General features: G+C 35.9%; 1 protein-coding gene across 1 annotated transcript in view; it reads right to left on the reverse strand.

The window, feature by feature from the left end:
- The window catches only part of NEGR1 (neuronal growth regulator 1), a gene marked incomplete at its 3' end in the record, with an annotated part of 549603 nt that overhangs the window by 259743 nt on the left and 274488 nt on the right, over positions 1-15372 (reverse strand). Inside the window, exon 2 of the mRNA XM_083360472.1 lies at positions 15000-15232. Coding sequence (XP_083216598.1) covers positions 15000-15232 — 233 coding nt within the window. The remainder of the gene's footprint in view (positions 1-14999; positions 15233-15372) is intronic.

A 15372-nucleotide genomic window follows, 5' to 3' on the forward strand; every position in this document is an offset into this window, starting at 1 on the left:
TGCTGATGCGGCCCTCAATGAAATTGAGTTTGACACCCCTGGTATAGGGTCTCCTGCTTGAGCAGGAGGTTGGACTAGGAGACCTCCAAGGTCCCTTCCAGCTCTATTCTGATTCTGAATAAAGCAATTCCCCTCTTTTAATTTTAAAATATTCTAATTACTTTATTTCCTAAGACCTGTTTTATATCAGTAGAATGATATGACTAATTTAATCAGTCCTTCTCTCTGTGTGTACTTATGCATGCAGACATAGAGATACAGGTACACACATAGTGCTCAGAAATTACAGGAGACAGACATTCTTGCCTCATTTTTCCCCCTTAACTAACAGAATGCCAGCTGATTCAACTAATATAGTTCATGTAATTGTACAAAGAAGATGACATCAACCAATTTCAAATTGAATGGGGTATCATTAAAGGATTACTTGAAATTGAATATAAATATGTCTTAGGGTTTCTTTCTTTTTAATACAGGGTTACAAAGATATTGAGTTGCATGAAAACATCTCCCCATATTTCAGGAATTTGGCAAGCTTGTTTACAGAAAAATTCAAGATGAAAAAGTTTTTTAACAGAATTGTTATAGCATCAGATTTCCTAATCCTGAAAATAGTCAGAAGCTATTTATATTTTTTTGTTGTTAATTTATATTTTACCTTTCTTTTCAGAAATGACTCACAGCAGCGCACACATGTAACACACCTTCCTCTTATTTTCTCCACAACAACAACTCTGTGATAAGTTGTGACTGGCCCATTTTTATAAAATTTCTTTTGTCTAGTTATTGCCCAAGAAAATCTATTTAAAAACCATTAAAAAAAATCTGGACTTGCCTTCTTCCTAATTTAAATAAATTCACTTTCCTTCTCTTTTTTGCATTCAACATGTAGCCTCTAACATATTGCACATTGAATTATTACCAAATATGAATTCATCCTTTAAGTTCACTGAAAGTTTATATTATACACAACTATATTTTTTTTAAATTGATGCCATATTAATCTGGACCCAATACTAAGTCTTTATTAAGAGCCTGCAAGAGTTTTATACCTTGCTAAAGGAGATTGTAAACCTCTGAACTGGGTTCCGAATCTCACAAACCACTGCTGTTATATATTTCCTCCCATCTCTTTCCCAAACTACCTTTGGTATTTTATTTTTTAATGTGAACCACAGATCACATTTCTTTTATGGAAGAATAGAGATCTACCCTTCTTTACCATGTTTATTATGGCGATGATACAAATGAGCTAAGTGGTGCATGCCCCTCATTTGAACAAGTGGTTCATATTAGATCATATTAGTAGATTATATTACAGACTGCTTTACACTTCCCCTTTTGCAAAAGCATTTAGAAACTGCCTCAAGTGACACCCACGACTGTGTGACACTCAACTCTCTAATCTCTTGTGCTCTGGGTAGGTTTACGTACTGAGCAGATGAACAAAAACTCATACTAGGCTTGTGTGTACTTAAGTGACAGAGGACTGTCAAATTTACACTTTATACACTGAAAAGTATATAAGAAGAAGCATCCATGTGACAATAATAAAAATGCGTAAATATGTATTTTACAGAACAATTGCCTGTCTATTGTTTTCTAAATCTTACCAGGCTACTTTGCAGTCCAGCATAAATTTGTTCAATCTTCCTGGCTTTCTTCATGGAGAAAAGACAAGTTGATAACAGTTGCTGGCATCAAGAAGTTAATTTTATAACAAACTGACGTCTCAAGCAGCAGCAATTTAAAAGAGCAATGCTTTGTCAGTTTTAAGTGGGAAGTGGCTGCTGGTATGATTATAGATGTCTTCTGCATATTTATTTTGCCCCACTTTAAATAAATCTGTATAAGATTTATCTTGTTAGTCCCAAATACAAGTCCCTCTTGGCCAGATTTAGGAAATAAATTAGTCTTCACAAACATTGTAGAGACTAAATCAATACATTAATATTTATGGGGGCATTAGGGAGGTTTATTAGTAGAAAAGGGCAGCACCTATTACACTGGAAATATTGAACATATTTAATTCAAAAGCATCAATTGCAATGACACAGTGAATCCATAAATTGTATTTACATGTACAGATAAAGGAATGCAGGTGTACAACATAGGAAGGGAGTTACATACAGGTGAAACTCAAAAAATTAGAATATCGTGCAAAAGTTCATTTATTTCAGTAATGCAACTAATATATGAGATAGACTCATTACATGCAAAGCAAGATAGTTCAAGCCGTGATTTGTCATAATTGTGATAATTACGGCGTACAGCTCATGAAAACCCCAAATCCACAATCTCAGAAAATTAGAATATTACATGCAATCAATAAAACAAGGAGTGTACATAGAACAATATCGTACATCTGAAAAGTATAAGCATGCATATGTACTCAGTACTTGGTTTGGGCCCCTTTTGCTGCAATTACTGCCTCAATGCGACCTGGCATGGAAGCTATCAGCCTGTGGCACTGCTGAGGTGTTATAGAAGACCAGGATGCTTCAATAGCGGCCTTCAGCTCTTCTGCATTGTTCAGTGTCATGTCTCTCATCTTTCTCTTGGCAATGCCCCATAGATTCTCTAAGTCAAGTCCTGCTGGAAAATGAAGTCAGCATCCCCATAAAGCTCGTCTGTGGAAGGAAGCATGAAGTGCTCCAAAATTTCCTGGTAGATGGCTGCATTGACCCTGGACTTAATGAAACACAGTGGACCAACACCAGCAGATGACATGGCTCCCCAAATCAACACAGACTGTGGAAACTTCACACTGGACTTCAAGCATCTTGCAGTGTGTGCCTCTCCATTCTTCTTCCAGACTCTGGGTCCTTGGTTTCCAAATGAGATGCAAAAGTTGCTCTCATCAGAAAAGAGGACTTTGGACCACTGAGCAACAGACCAGGTCTGTTTTTTTTAGCCCAGGTAAGACGCTTCTGACGTTGTTTGTGTTCAGGAGCAGCTTGACAAGAGGAATACGACATTTGAAGCCCATGTCCAGGATCCGTCTGTGTGTGTGATGGCTCTTGATGCACTGACTCCAGCCTCAGTCCACTCCTTGTGAAAGTCCCCAACACTTTTGAATGGCCTTTTCCTGACAATCATCTCCAGGATGCAGTCATCCCTGCTGCTTCTGCACCTTTTTCTTCCACACTTTTCCCTTCCACATAACTTTCTATTAATGTGCTTTGATACAGCACTTTGGGAACATCCAACTTCTTTTGCAATTAGCTTTTGAGGCTTTCCCTCCTTATGGAGGGTGTCAATGATGGTTTTCTGCACAACTGTCAGGTCAGCAGTCTTCCCCATGATTGTGATTCCTACTGAACCAGACTGAGAGACCATTTAAAGGCTCAGGAACCCTTTGCAGGTGTTATGGCTTAATTAGCTGATTAGAGTGGGACACTTTGAGCCTAGAATATTGCACCTTTTCACAATATTCTAATTTTCTGAGATTGTGGATTTGGGGTTTTCATGAGCTGTAAGCCATAATCATCACAATTATGACAAATCACGGCTTGAACTATCTTGCTTTGCATGTAATGAGTCTATCTCATATATTAGTTTCCCCTTTTAAGTTGCATTACTGAAATAAATGAACTTTTGCACGATATTCTAATTTTTCGAGTTTCACCTGTAGTTGGACAGAACCAAAATAAGTGAAATGTAAGCAGTGAGGCTTTAGTTTTCAAAGAAGTTGTGAGCTTCCTGTGTATAACTGTGTTATTTGCATTCACATCACAGAGTTCAATGTTATTCTCCATATTTTGTCTGCCATGTTTTCCAGATATTGTGAAGGTATATGGGTATTCAGAACTGGTCTAAATTCACAAAACTGCAAAAACAGTGTAGTGTATTGGTTTTATTCTGAAATCCATACCCAGAGATATCAGGATAATAATCTAACCAAGATTTTTGAGTGCTTCTCAGTATTGCAAAGGAGATCCTACTTCACTTGAAAAACTAGATGACTTTTGAATTTCAAAGATTCAAGCATGTCTATAGCAAAGTTAATCTGTAGAAGGCTATATTTAAAAAGCTTTCAAAATAACAAGAGCAGTTATGATTATTTTGTGGAGACGCAGGGAATGTTTTAGACAACTGCTAATCTGATCAGAACCTGTGTACTATTAAGCTGAATGCGATGGCAATATAGGCAACTAATTGGGAATGCTGTGAAGCAGTGCTTTTTTTCTTAAAAAAAAAAGGTGCCAGAAAAGAGGTGCTGTCATTTGGAGCGATGCTAGTGTCTTGCTACTGCGTCACCGCCCGTCCTTTGCACCCCGCCCCTGTGGCTCGGAGCCACATGACGTGGGAATTCCCCTCCTCACAGCCGCTGTGGGAATTCCCCTACCTGCAGTTGCCACGCCGTGGCCCGTGCTGAGCCCCCACCCAGAGCTGCTCCGAACCCCGACCCAGAGCTGTGTTCCTCATGGCAGTGGTCTCTGGCGCCAAACAGCCTCTTTCCAACCACATCCAGAAAAATTTGTAACAAACATTGGAATTCTCAAGTCCATGTTTGGTATTTCCCAGCAATCTGTTACTGAAAGGAAAAAGCAATCTCTGCTGCGTTACTGATCCCAGAGAAGCATTTGCATGTATGCAGGTATCCTTAGGGTGCCATAGTTATGGATGAGAAATATTGGTTGCAAAGTTGGCATTTCTAGATGTAATACAGATATTTTGGACTTATTTTTGTTTCTTTGCATGTTTGATATTTTTAAAAAGGCATATGCTACTGACTACACTTATGCACATATGTAACATCTTTTGAAAGATTGTGACTAAACAAAATTTTAATGTACAGATAATACCACCAGAAATTATTTTAGCCTTTTTAATAAATGTTGTTATTGATGTTAAGCTCACCATGGAAAACATCATATATTGTTATGTATATACTAGGTTAATTATTTAAAGACTGAAGTGCAACATAACTAGATTCTAAATAATCTATTTTTCAAAACACACAACAGTCCAAACAGTAAAAGTAAAGTCCAAATTAAGAATATTTCATTCTTAAAAATTGTTTAATTTAAAGTGGTTTAGTTGTAATAGAGTATGTACAAAAGATACTATTTTTTTAGAATCAGCTAAATTAGACATATTACATTGAGAAAAAATGTTTCTCATTTCTTTCCTGTTACCTTTATTGATTTCATTGCAGAGATGTTAACATAGGAAATAGATTATTTTGTTATCTAATTTTACTTTCCAAAAGACAGAAGCAGATGAAAAATGTGAGGTTATTTCCTGCTGACTTTTTTGAATTAGCTGTTTTATATTCTAAAAAATTAGTTCTTAAAGAAGTAACCTTGTAAATAATTTTAATGTCCTCCTCTAGTGCAGGGTAGGCAAGCTTGGCTCATTTATGACTCAAGGACTTAAACTCCCAGAATTCCTGAGCCAGCATGGCTCAGCTTGGAAACCTCTCTCTTTCCCCTCAGTGTGGCTGGCTCAGGATTTCTGGGAGTTGAAGTCCACAAGTCATAAAAAAGAGTCAAGATTGCCTACTACTAAAGCCAATAGAGGGAGCTTTTTTTTGCAAATAAAGGTGCCAAAATGCTGTTCTGAGCGTTCTATGAGAAAAAAAGCCCTGCTGTGAAGTATCCAAGGATTATTAATATTGGACATAAACATTTTAGACTAGTGAAAATGTATAGAGGGACTTCTAATATGTGTTGAAAAGGTAATAAAAATCCAGGTACATTTGATCATATATGGTGATCTTGTAAATATGTGAAAACATACTGGATAAACATAATGACAATACAGAAAATATTTAAAATTTAAATATTAATGAAACCTGAAGCTTTTCTTTTCTTTTGATTGGATAAACCAATCAAAAACAATTTGGGATGCTATTTCTTTACACGGTGACTGTTTGTTTTGCATAGAATATTGTCAAACAGGATAGGCAAGCTCATAAAGTATCATAATTCTGAGAAACAAGAAGGTAATTGTCATACCCAGACATGATAAAGTAGATCACAACCTACTACTTGATAAGATAGAAAAATGTGGGTTAGACAGCATCACCACCAGATGAATTCGTAGCTGGCTGACCAGCCGTACTCAGTGTGTGGTCCTCAATGGAACTGCATCTACATGGAGGGAAGTGTGTAGTGGGGTGCCCCAGGGCTCTGTTCTGGGCCCAGTGCTCTTCAACATCTTCATCAACAATTTGGATGAGGGGGTAGATGGGGAACTCATCAAATTTGCAGACGACACCAAGCTGGCAGGAATAGCCAATACTCCGGAAGATAGGCTTAAGATACAGGAGGATCTGGACAGACTTGAACACTGGGTGCTATCTAACAAAGTGAAATTCAATGGTGAAAAAAGTAAGGTTCTACATTTAGGCAAGAAAAACCAAATGTACAGGTATAGTATAGGTGGTACCTTGCTCAACAGTAGTAACTGTGAGAGGGATCTTGGAGTCCTAGTAGACAATCACTTAAATATGAGCCAGCAGTATGCTGCAACTGCCAAAAAAGCCAACACAGTGCTAGGCTGCATTAACAGAGGGATAGAATAAGGATCATGTGAAGTATTAATACCACTTAACAATGCCTCGGTAAGACCACACTTGGAATACTGCATCCAGCTTTGCTCAATACAATGTAAAAAAGATGTTGAGACTCTAGAAAGAGTACAGAGAAGAGCAACAAAGGGGATTAGAGGACTGAAGGCTAAAACATATAAGGAATGGTTGCTGAAAAGGGGTATGTCTAGTTTAATGAAGAGAAGGACAAGGGATGACATGATAGCAGTGTTCCAATATCTCAGGGGCTGCCACAAAGAAGAGGGAGTCAAGCTATTGCCCAAAGCGCCTGAAGGCAGGACAAGAAGCAACGGATGGAAACTAGTCAAGGAGAGAAGTAACCTAGAACTATCATCCTTCTTGAATTAATAGATCTCAGGTGTGGTATTTAAAAATAAGCACATTGGAGTCATAAGCAAAAAGAATTTGCTTTACTTTGATACCATTGGCTCAATGCATTTTGTAGGACAAATTCTTGAAAAGTCCCCAGCCTGAAAGTTCGACATTCCTGAACAGTTAATTTTCTAGTGAATATTAGATAGGTTTGCTAGCCGATAAGCTACAGTACAGCTAGTCCTCAACTTATGACAACAGAGACCAAAATTTCTGTTGCTAAATGAAACTTTTGTCAAGTAAATTTTGTCCAACTTTATGACCTTTCTTGCCACAGTTGTTAAGTGAAGCAGTTCAGTATTTAAGTTGGTAAGATGGTTGTTAAATAAATCTGGTTTCCACATTGACTTTACTTGTCACAAGGTCCCAAAAGGTGATCTCATGATTCTGGGATATTGCAACTATCATAAATATGAGTCAGTTGCCAAACATCCAAATTTTGTCCACATGACCCTGGGGATGCTGCAATGGTCGTGTCATAAGTCACTTTTTTCAGTGACGTTGTAACTTTGAGTGGTCACTAAGTGAACTGTTGTAAGTCAAGGACTACTTGTATAAAGAATGTGTGGAGAAAAATATTACAGTTAACACTATAACTATTTATAATAACGTATTCTTGAGCCTGATGTTTGCGTGAAAGAAAAATAAACAAGTTGTATCTAGGAAGAAACATGGAGTTCCTTAAGTCTGTCTACAACTAAGAATCTGTATTATGTTCTTTTCCATTATAGAGAGAGTACAAATCAAGTAAGTATCTGTACAGGGTAGAGTCAGCAGAGATGAAAGACAGAACGGAGGAAGGAAAGAATGACATTTTTTTTGCTTAACTACTAGCAGACCTCTTACCCAGAGATGCATAAAGGAAATGTTAGAGAAAGAAGGGAAATTCAGTAAAGATAAAAAAACCCACACTGCTAACTCTCTGCCTATTGCCCCTAGTGGTCAATTGGATAATAGGCACAGAAAGCCGGTGCATGCAAAGTTGCATCCAACAAATATTGTGTGTGTGTGTGTGTGTGTGTGTATTCTTATACACAGTAGTGAATGTTGTATGTAAAGCCAACAAACATAATTGCTCTTCTCCTTTGATGCATGTTGATTTAGTTTGTGATGAAGACTGCAAGTAATCTAAATATTGTGAATTTCTTTTTCCACGTTGTGGTGGTTTTTCATTCCAGAAAGCCTCACATTTTTAAAAGTTACAATACTGAAGGAGGCAAGGGGCTATTAAAGGGCATGCATGCATTGTAAACTAATCCAATCACAAGAGCCTTGGTGGCACAGGCTAATTCTGCCAACTGCCAGCAGTTCAATTCTCACCGGCTAAAGATTGAGTCAACTTTCCATCCTTCCGAGATGGGTAAAATGAGGACCCAGATTGTTGGAAGCAATATGCTGATTCTGTAAACCGCTTAGAGAGGGCTGTAAAGCATTGTGAAGCGGTATATAAGTCTAAGTGGTATTGCTAATTTTAATCTCAGTAAGAGCCCAAATGCAGATAGAAAGGCAGAATCCAATTGATAATTAAGAAACTATTTTTATTTGCACCTCATACTGTTATTTATCCTTACATTTTAAAACAAATGTGCTAGTTATGATTGATATTTCATTTTTATTATTGGATTCCAAGATAAGCCAGTGTCCCTGAGATGTATTTAATATATGCAGCACACAGAATTTCAATCCAGAGGCTTTGGGCTTATTGTTAACACAGTGCATTGAATAATAGATAAAATGGATAGAACACTAGAGAGTAGTGCCAGTACTGGAGTTAAAAAGAAATAGATCTCACAATTACAAAGAAATATTTCATTCTGAATGTTTCATTGTTAATCCGTGCCTGCGCGTGAGGCTTAATTTTGAAAGAGAGGCAATATATTTGGACATTTTTCATTCTGGAAGTGAGTAAGTGACATTTCCCTCATGTCATGTTAGACTAACATGTCCATAGGTCAACCGAGCTCACCTTGTAGGGCAGAAAGAATTTCAAATGTGAAAAGAGTCTGTCCATTTTTTTTCTCAATTTTTTCTTACTTCATGTTTTGCCCAACTGCCATGCCAATCATCTACATGCTGTCATTGTAGTGATTTTTTTTGCTTTCTTTTTGAATCTTCTTTTCCTCCCATCAGTATTTCTTTGCTTCTCTCTTCCCATTATATAACTTGCTGTAAATATTTCAGATTCAGACTGTGGTTCTATATCTATTTACCTTGGAGCAAGCTCTATTTAACTCATTGAGTAGACATATATTGGATTGCACTATGCTTGAATTACTCCAGAAGAAAATACAAATGTGGATTGGGTCACACTCTATCATATAATTTCCTCTAGCAACAGTAACTCAAATGTAGACAATAGTTAGACAAATGTAAAGTGTTAATGTCAAAAAAAAAGAAAGAAGAAGAAGAAGATCCCAGTTCTTTTAACAACAGTTTTATCATTTCGAAATTGGGTTGTCAGAAATATAAATGTTTCATTATCTTTCTCCTGTGTCTTACAAGTTTTCTCTTTTATTTTAGTTTCAAGATAAACATGATTCAGTCTAAGACAATATAAATATGAGTGAAAGACTAATTTGAGGCTCAGATTTTGTTGGCAAGTCCAACATAGATCAGGACAAGAATTATTGTCTTTGGGTTTTACTACATAAATTAGCAAGCACTTCTTTTGATTAATATTCACATCTAGGGTCTTGGGCCACAGATTGACCCAGCAGTGCTGGGCATCTGTCTAATGTTTCCAAAGTAAGTCACATTCTGTAACATGTTGTAATATACATCCAGGACATAGAGTTAACATCAGTTTATCTGCCTGAAAAAATTTGAAACCCCTGCTTTAACAAATAATAGGTTTGGCCTGGTTTAGATAAAATCTTTAAGGCAAAGATATATGTTTGAAGATAGATTCATTACTATTTTGTGAAGAATGCGTGGATTAAGTTATGTTATTTATCCAAGCTGCTTTTGTATCTCTGTGCAAATAAAGAAATGTTGATTGTAAATTTATTCCTGGTTTGCACAAGAGATATTATCATTTATCCTCCAGAGAAGACAATATTACTGTCTTAATTTGACCCATAAGTTTGCAGTGTCTTGTTCTTCTTTTTATCCATAATATCTCCAATGTAAAAATGGAAATAATTATGTTCACCAGAAACATGTATGACTCACTAAAAATGGAATGCACAACCTTTTTTTGTTCTGAGAGCCTACTGAATAGAGTGTAGAGCCTACAACATAATAAAAACTAAAGTAAAACCTACGTTTGCTTCAATGCAATTTAAATGTAAATAAGATGAATTTGGCAGAGATCCATCTGAGTTTTTATGATTTCTCCCACGTATTTCATATTTTTCCCTGTCTATCATATTACAATTCAGAATTCAATCACTACTTATTTTTTCATTCAATTAATATGGCCATCCATCTCAAACATATAACTTTAGATAGCTAACAAAATAAAAAAAATCAATAAAACATTTAAAAAACAATAAATAACAAATATAAGGCAGGTAAGATACAATCAACCAACACAACAACATAATTGAGATACAGGCTCAACCACATAACCTGGGCCTAAGAATAAACAACAAATCCAGGTTTTTAAGGCCTTACAGAAAGCCTATAGAGTTAGGGCAAATCTAGTCTCTGAAGGAATGATGTTCTAGAAAGTGGGCATCGTAGCAGTAAAGGCTGCCTCAATCCCTAATAGATGGGACTTGGAGCATTTATTTTCTGCTGGATCTTATGGGTAGATGCAACTGGGGAGATTGTCCCACAAATAAGCTGGTCCCAGACTATAAAGAGCTTTGGATATCACTAGCAGCACTTTAGACAACACAGCTCGCAGAACCTAGCCATCATATGTGCCAAGCAAAAGATGCCCTCAAATGTTTGTACCACTATAGCTTATGCTTCCAGAAGCTATTCAAAGGCAGCTCTATTGTGACAGTTATGTGAGGTCTTGGGGCAACAGACTGTAAATCTATATATTAAAATTTTACTTGTATGAATAAGCAGAACAAGGTACATTGACTTATGACAGAGTGAACCTATTTGCTTATGAAAAATCATCATCATTCAAGTATTCACCATTTCAATAAATGAAAGAAGTCTAATTACCTTTAGAGAACGTGAAGACAGAACTAATGTAATATAATTCACCATTTAATACATGCCTGAAAAACACCAGTCTTAGAAAAAAGTATTCAAGGGTCCTTGTATATGGTGGAATTTGTAAAGCTGTGATGTTTATGAGCTTACGTATATGCAAAATATTATGGGAAAATATTCACAGAAATACAGTAAATTGCAAACAAATTATTTATAAACACCACTGAATACCTGGAAAAATGCTTTTAGAACTGCATATATTATACACAAACATGTCAATAAACAGTTGCATATTCAGTGAAGACAAACACTATTATTTTACAACAGGGCTCTTCAAACTTGGCCCTTTTATGACTTATGGACTCCCAGAGTTGAAGTCCACAAGTCATAAAAGGGTCAAGTTTGAAGACCCCTGTTTTACAAAATGACTACCATATACAGTACTAGTGCATGCTGCAGTAGCAAGCTAAGAAGGATTCACCCTGTCATCTGGAATACAAAAAAAATAAATAAATCTTAGTATAAAAATCTTTTGCTGAAAATCTGGAAAGTCATAGTGAGTGAAGTGGATGATATCAGATGAAATGAATCAATGATCCAACTTAGGATACAGCGTCAAATATATTATTGATAGTTATCCTTGTAAACTCCCAGATTTTATTACAAGATAGATGCCACCAAATAAACAAAGTGATCTTTCCTCATTTATTCATCTTTTTATCTTTTGTAAACAACAATAACAACAACGCATGCAAGGTATTTCTAATCTGATTTTCTTTGTTTGTACTTTATAGGGGCTTAAATACAGAAATCTGAAGTGACAGCATAAAAGAACGTTTTAGGAAAAATATAGGCAGCAATCAGATGGCCAAGCCAGTTTGGCAGAGCAACTCATGAGATCAAAGGCTTCCTTCATCTCTTTGTTAATTCCTAAACCACCTGTCCATTAGAATATTCAATTAGGGCATGCCTAATCTCTGAGAAGGTTATTGACACAAAATGGTGCTCTGTTTTATAAAATTTACAGCAGCTTCACTGGTGATCAATATGATAAATGTTCTGGGACTTTATAACTATCTAGTTTCATTGTACCAGGAAACCTACCACACAAATTATCAAGTTCAAATGTGCAACTAAACATGTGTTGCCATGATAAGGATGAGAGTTTTCTGAAAAACAGTGTATTTGACAGCATGCTTTTGTGGTTTTTGTTATTTTGCAAATTTTCATGGAACACTGTTTTCAGTGACATTTATGTTCTTTACTTTGACCTCGGTTGCAATAATAATATCTATCCCTCTTGAACTTTATTAATACTTGCAGGAAATGACTTTAATGACTATTTGTTTCAATGAAAAGATACATAAAGAACTTTGATTACCAAAATAAATACTCTTCTGAGCTGCCTACATCAAGTTGCCATTTTCCTTATGAGACCGTAATTGTTGTTATTTTCTAGTTTCTGAAAGAAAAACATACTCATTTCCTCTGAATCTTATCTGCAGTATTTTCAGAATGCTATATCTATTTCAGAGAATTTTTTTTTCACTCTCTCAACATACACAATTTTGACAGGATCTTCTTTTGTCTACTAACACCTGTAAAAGCATGGAATACTATTCTTGCTTTTTGGCTCTCAACTGATGAAATCACATGCCAGGCATTTTTTTTAATACTTTGAACACTGTCTGGTCCAAAGCATCTTTTTCTCAGTGTTTGGGGCAGCATTTAGCCAATTTGGTACCTTTCAGACATATGGACTTCAATTCCCAGAATTCTCAGTATGGCCATTAAGGTTGAAGAATTCTAGGAATCAAAGTGCTCTCATTCAGGGTGTGCCTTAGCTAAAATCAATTTCAGAAAAACTGATTTTTTTTCATCCTCCAATATCTTCTTAGTGTGGGCTGCATGCATTTCTTTTTAATGGCTTATTAGACACTGAGGGATTTTCATTTTGGGATGTGGAGCAGTGGGCTAATGCCTCCTTAAGTAACACCAGCTGCCTGCAATTAGTGCAGGTTCGAGTCCCACCAGGCTCAAGGTTGACTCAGCCTTCCATCCTTCCGAGGTCGGTAAAATGAGGACCCAGATTGTTGGGGGCAATAAGCTGACTTTGTAATAATGCTGCTTGGGGTGTGTGTGAAAGCCCTAATAAGCAGGCATATACATAGAATGAAGGCTACTGCTAAGCTTGTAAGCCGCCCTGAGTCTTCAGAGAAGGGTGGGATATAAATGGAATTAAAATAAAAATAAATAAATAAATGTATGCAGAGGTGATGCTACCAGAAGTCACTATTTGAGAAGAGACATTATAAAATAGAGATGAGCTAATGTGCCTGGAAGAACAGCTTCAGCAGACCCTAACAGCATTCCACTAAGCTAAGCAATGATCAAAGTATGACTTGGTTCATATAGTAAATTTGGCTAAATTTGGTTATGCTTAGCATACTGCCTGAATGAAGTGACATTGCCCAAATTTGATCAAGATAGAAAACTTTAACAAAGCTTCAACTTGTCTCATTTAACTTAGAATGAATTTGACTTCAACTACTCTTCAGCACTCTCATTTTGGGGGGTGGGTGGGTGGGGGAGTGGGTTATTTTTTTAAAAAAGTAATGTCAGCTGCTGGTCAGTTCACTGATCTGGGAAAAGAGGGACTAACAAACCATTTTCAGAAACAGTTAGTGTGATAGTCTGTGTTACAGTTAATGAACTGTATACTTAATCCACTGCTAATTTTAAGTATATTACTGCTTCATGTGAAACATAGCCAATACACAAGTTCTTCTGACTATATATAGGCCATCCTTTTTCTTTATCTTCAGACATATGATGTATATGTTTACTACATATATCCTGACAAAGATTCTGTGCTTTGGTTAACTATGAAGCCAGAGTCATATATCAATTATGGTGGAAAATATTAGATCTATTAGATATTTGAAATATTGGTTAATCAAAAAAGTGGTGCGGCAAGTCTAATGCATAGAGACTGTGGAAAAAAATATGCATTTCTCACTTAAGTAATGTTTCTGTATGAAACTAGGAAATATTGCAGTAGTCAACAGAAAACTTCAGCAAATAATCTAATTTACTACATAAATCTCTAATGGAGAAAAATGGGATGGCAATGTTGACTGTAAGGGAGAGACAACAGACTGAAAATAATGTATATTTTTACTTTGTCCCTCCACTTAAATAAGGAGCTGCTAAACTGAACTGAGAAATTCATTTTACTTTTGCACTCTTTTAATGAAATAAGAGGTTCGTAAGGTAGACAAGGGAGGGCATCTCCCACTGCAAGTTAAAGTATGCACAAAAGAAAAAGATGAAATGTCATGCTTGTTTTAGATTGGAGGCTAAATTGAACAGAATAGGTCTCGTTTAATCCAAATTCATAATTACTCAAATCATTGTGGATATAAATCATTTTACTTGCAACTAAACTGTTGAATAACATCTTCAATAAGCTTGACTCCAAATAATTAAGTTGAAAAAAGTATTAGACCAGAAGAGGACACTTATCTTCAATTTTTATTTCTGGTGCTTGTTTCATAATGGTATCTAGCTGTGGCAAACAAATAGGATTATATAATTTTAACGAACTGGTACATATTTCATGCAGGGAGCAATGAACAAAAGCTTTTTCATAATGGGAGGTCTGATTATAATTCTAACTTTTAAAGTTAGAATACATGGCATCTCTTAATCTTAATAAATACCATACATTTTTCTGCAAACACAAAATCAATCCTCCCAGCTCTTTTTCACAAAACATTCATACTCCCACACATTTTGACATGTGTTTGTAACTGACTACAATTATGCCAACTGTATTTTTAATTCATGGCATCAAACAAAACTATAAATGAATTAATTATCTTTTACAATCAAATGCCAAATTGATTCTGTCTACAAAAATTAATTAAAATTTAGAAAATGGAATTTTTTATACCTTTTACAGTTAAGTACACCTGCATGGTTCTGGGCGTATGTTGGGTCTGCACTGAACAAGTATATAGACCATCATCTGACACATCCACATTCTGTATCTGGAGACTGTATTCTCTTTTATTTGCTGTTGCAATTGAAACTCGAGGATCTACTGACCACTTGTCTCCTCCTGCAAAAATAATACTTGATCGATTCAGCCAGGCACCTTTTGAAGCTCCATCTTCCAAGTAACATCTGTAAATTTTTAAAAAAAGAATGTAATTAATAGAATGATCGTAGTTGTCTTTTAATGTTACTCATGACTTACATAGTTATGCAATGATAATTTTCTAGAATAAAGAATGGCTACAATAAGAATTGCCACTAATATCTGA

Source organism: Vipera ursinii (assembly GCF_947247035.1).
Source record: "Vipera ursinii genome assembly, chromosome: 3".
Lineage (NCBI taxonomy): Eukaryota > Metazoa > Chordata > Lepidosauria > Squamata > Viperidae > Vipera > Vipera ursinii.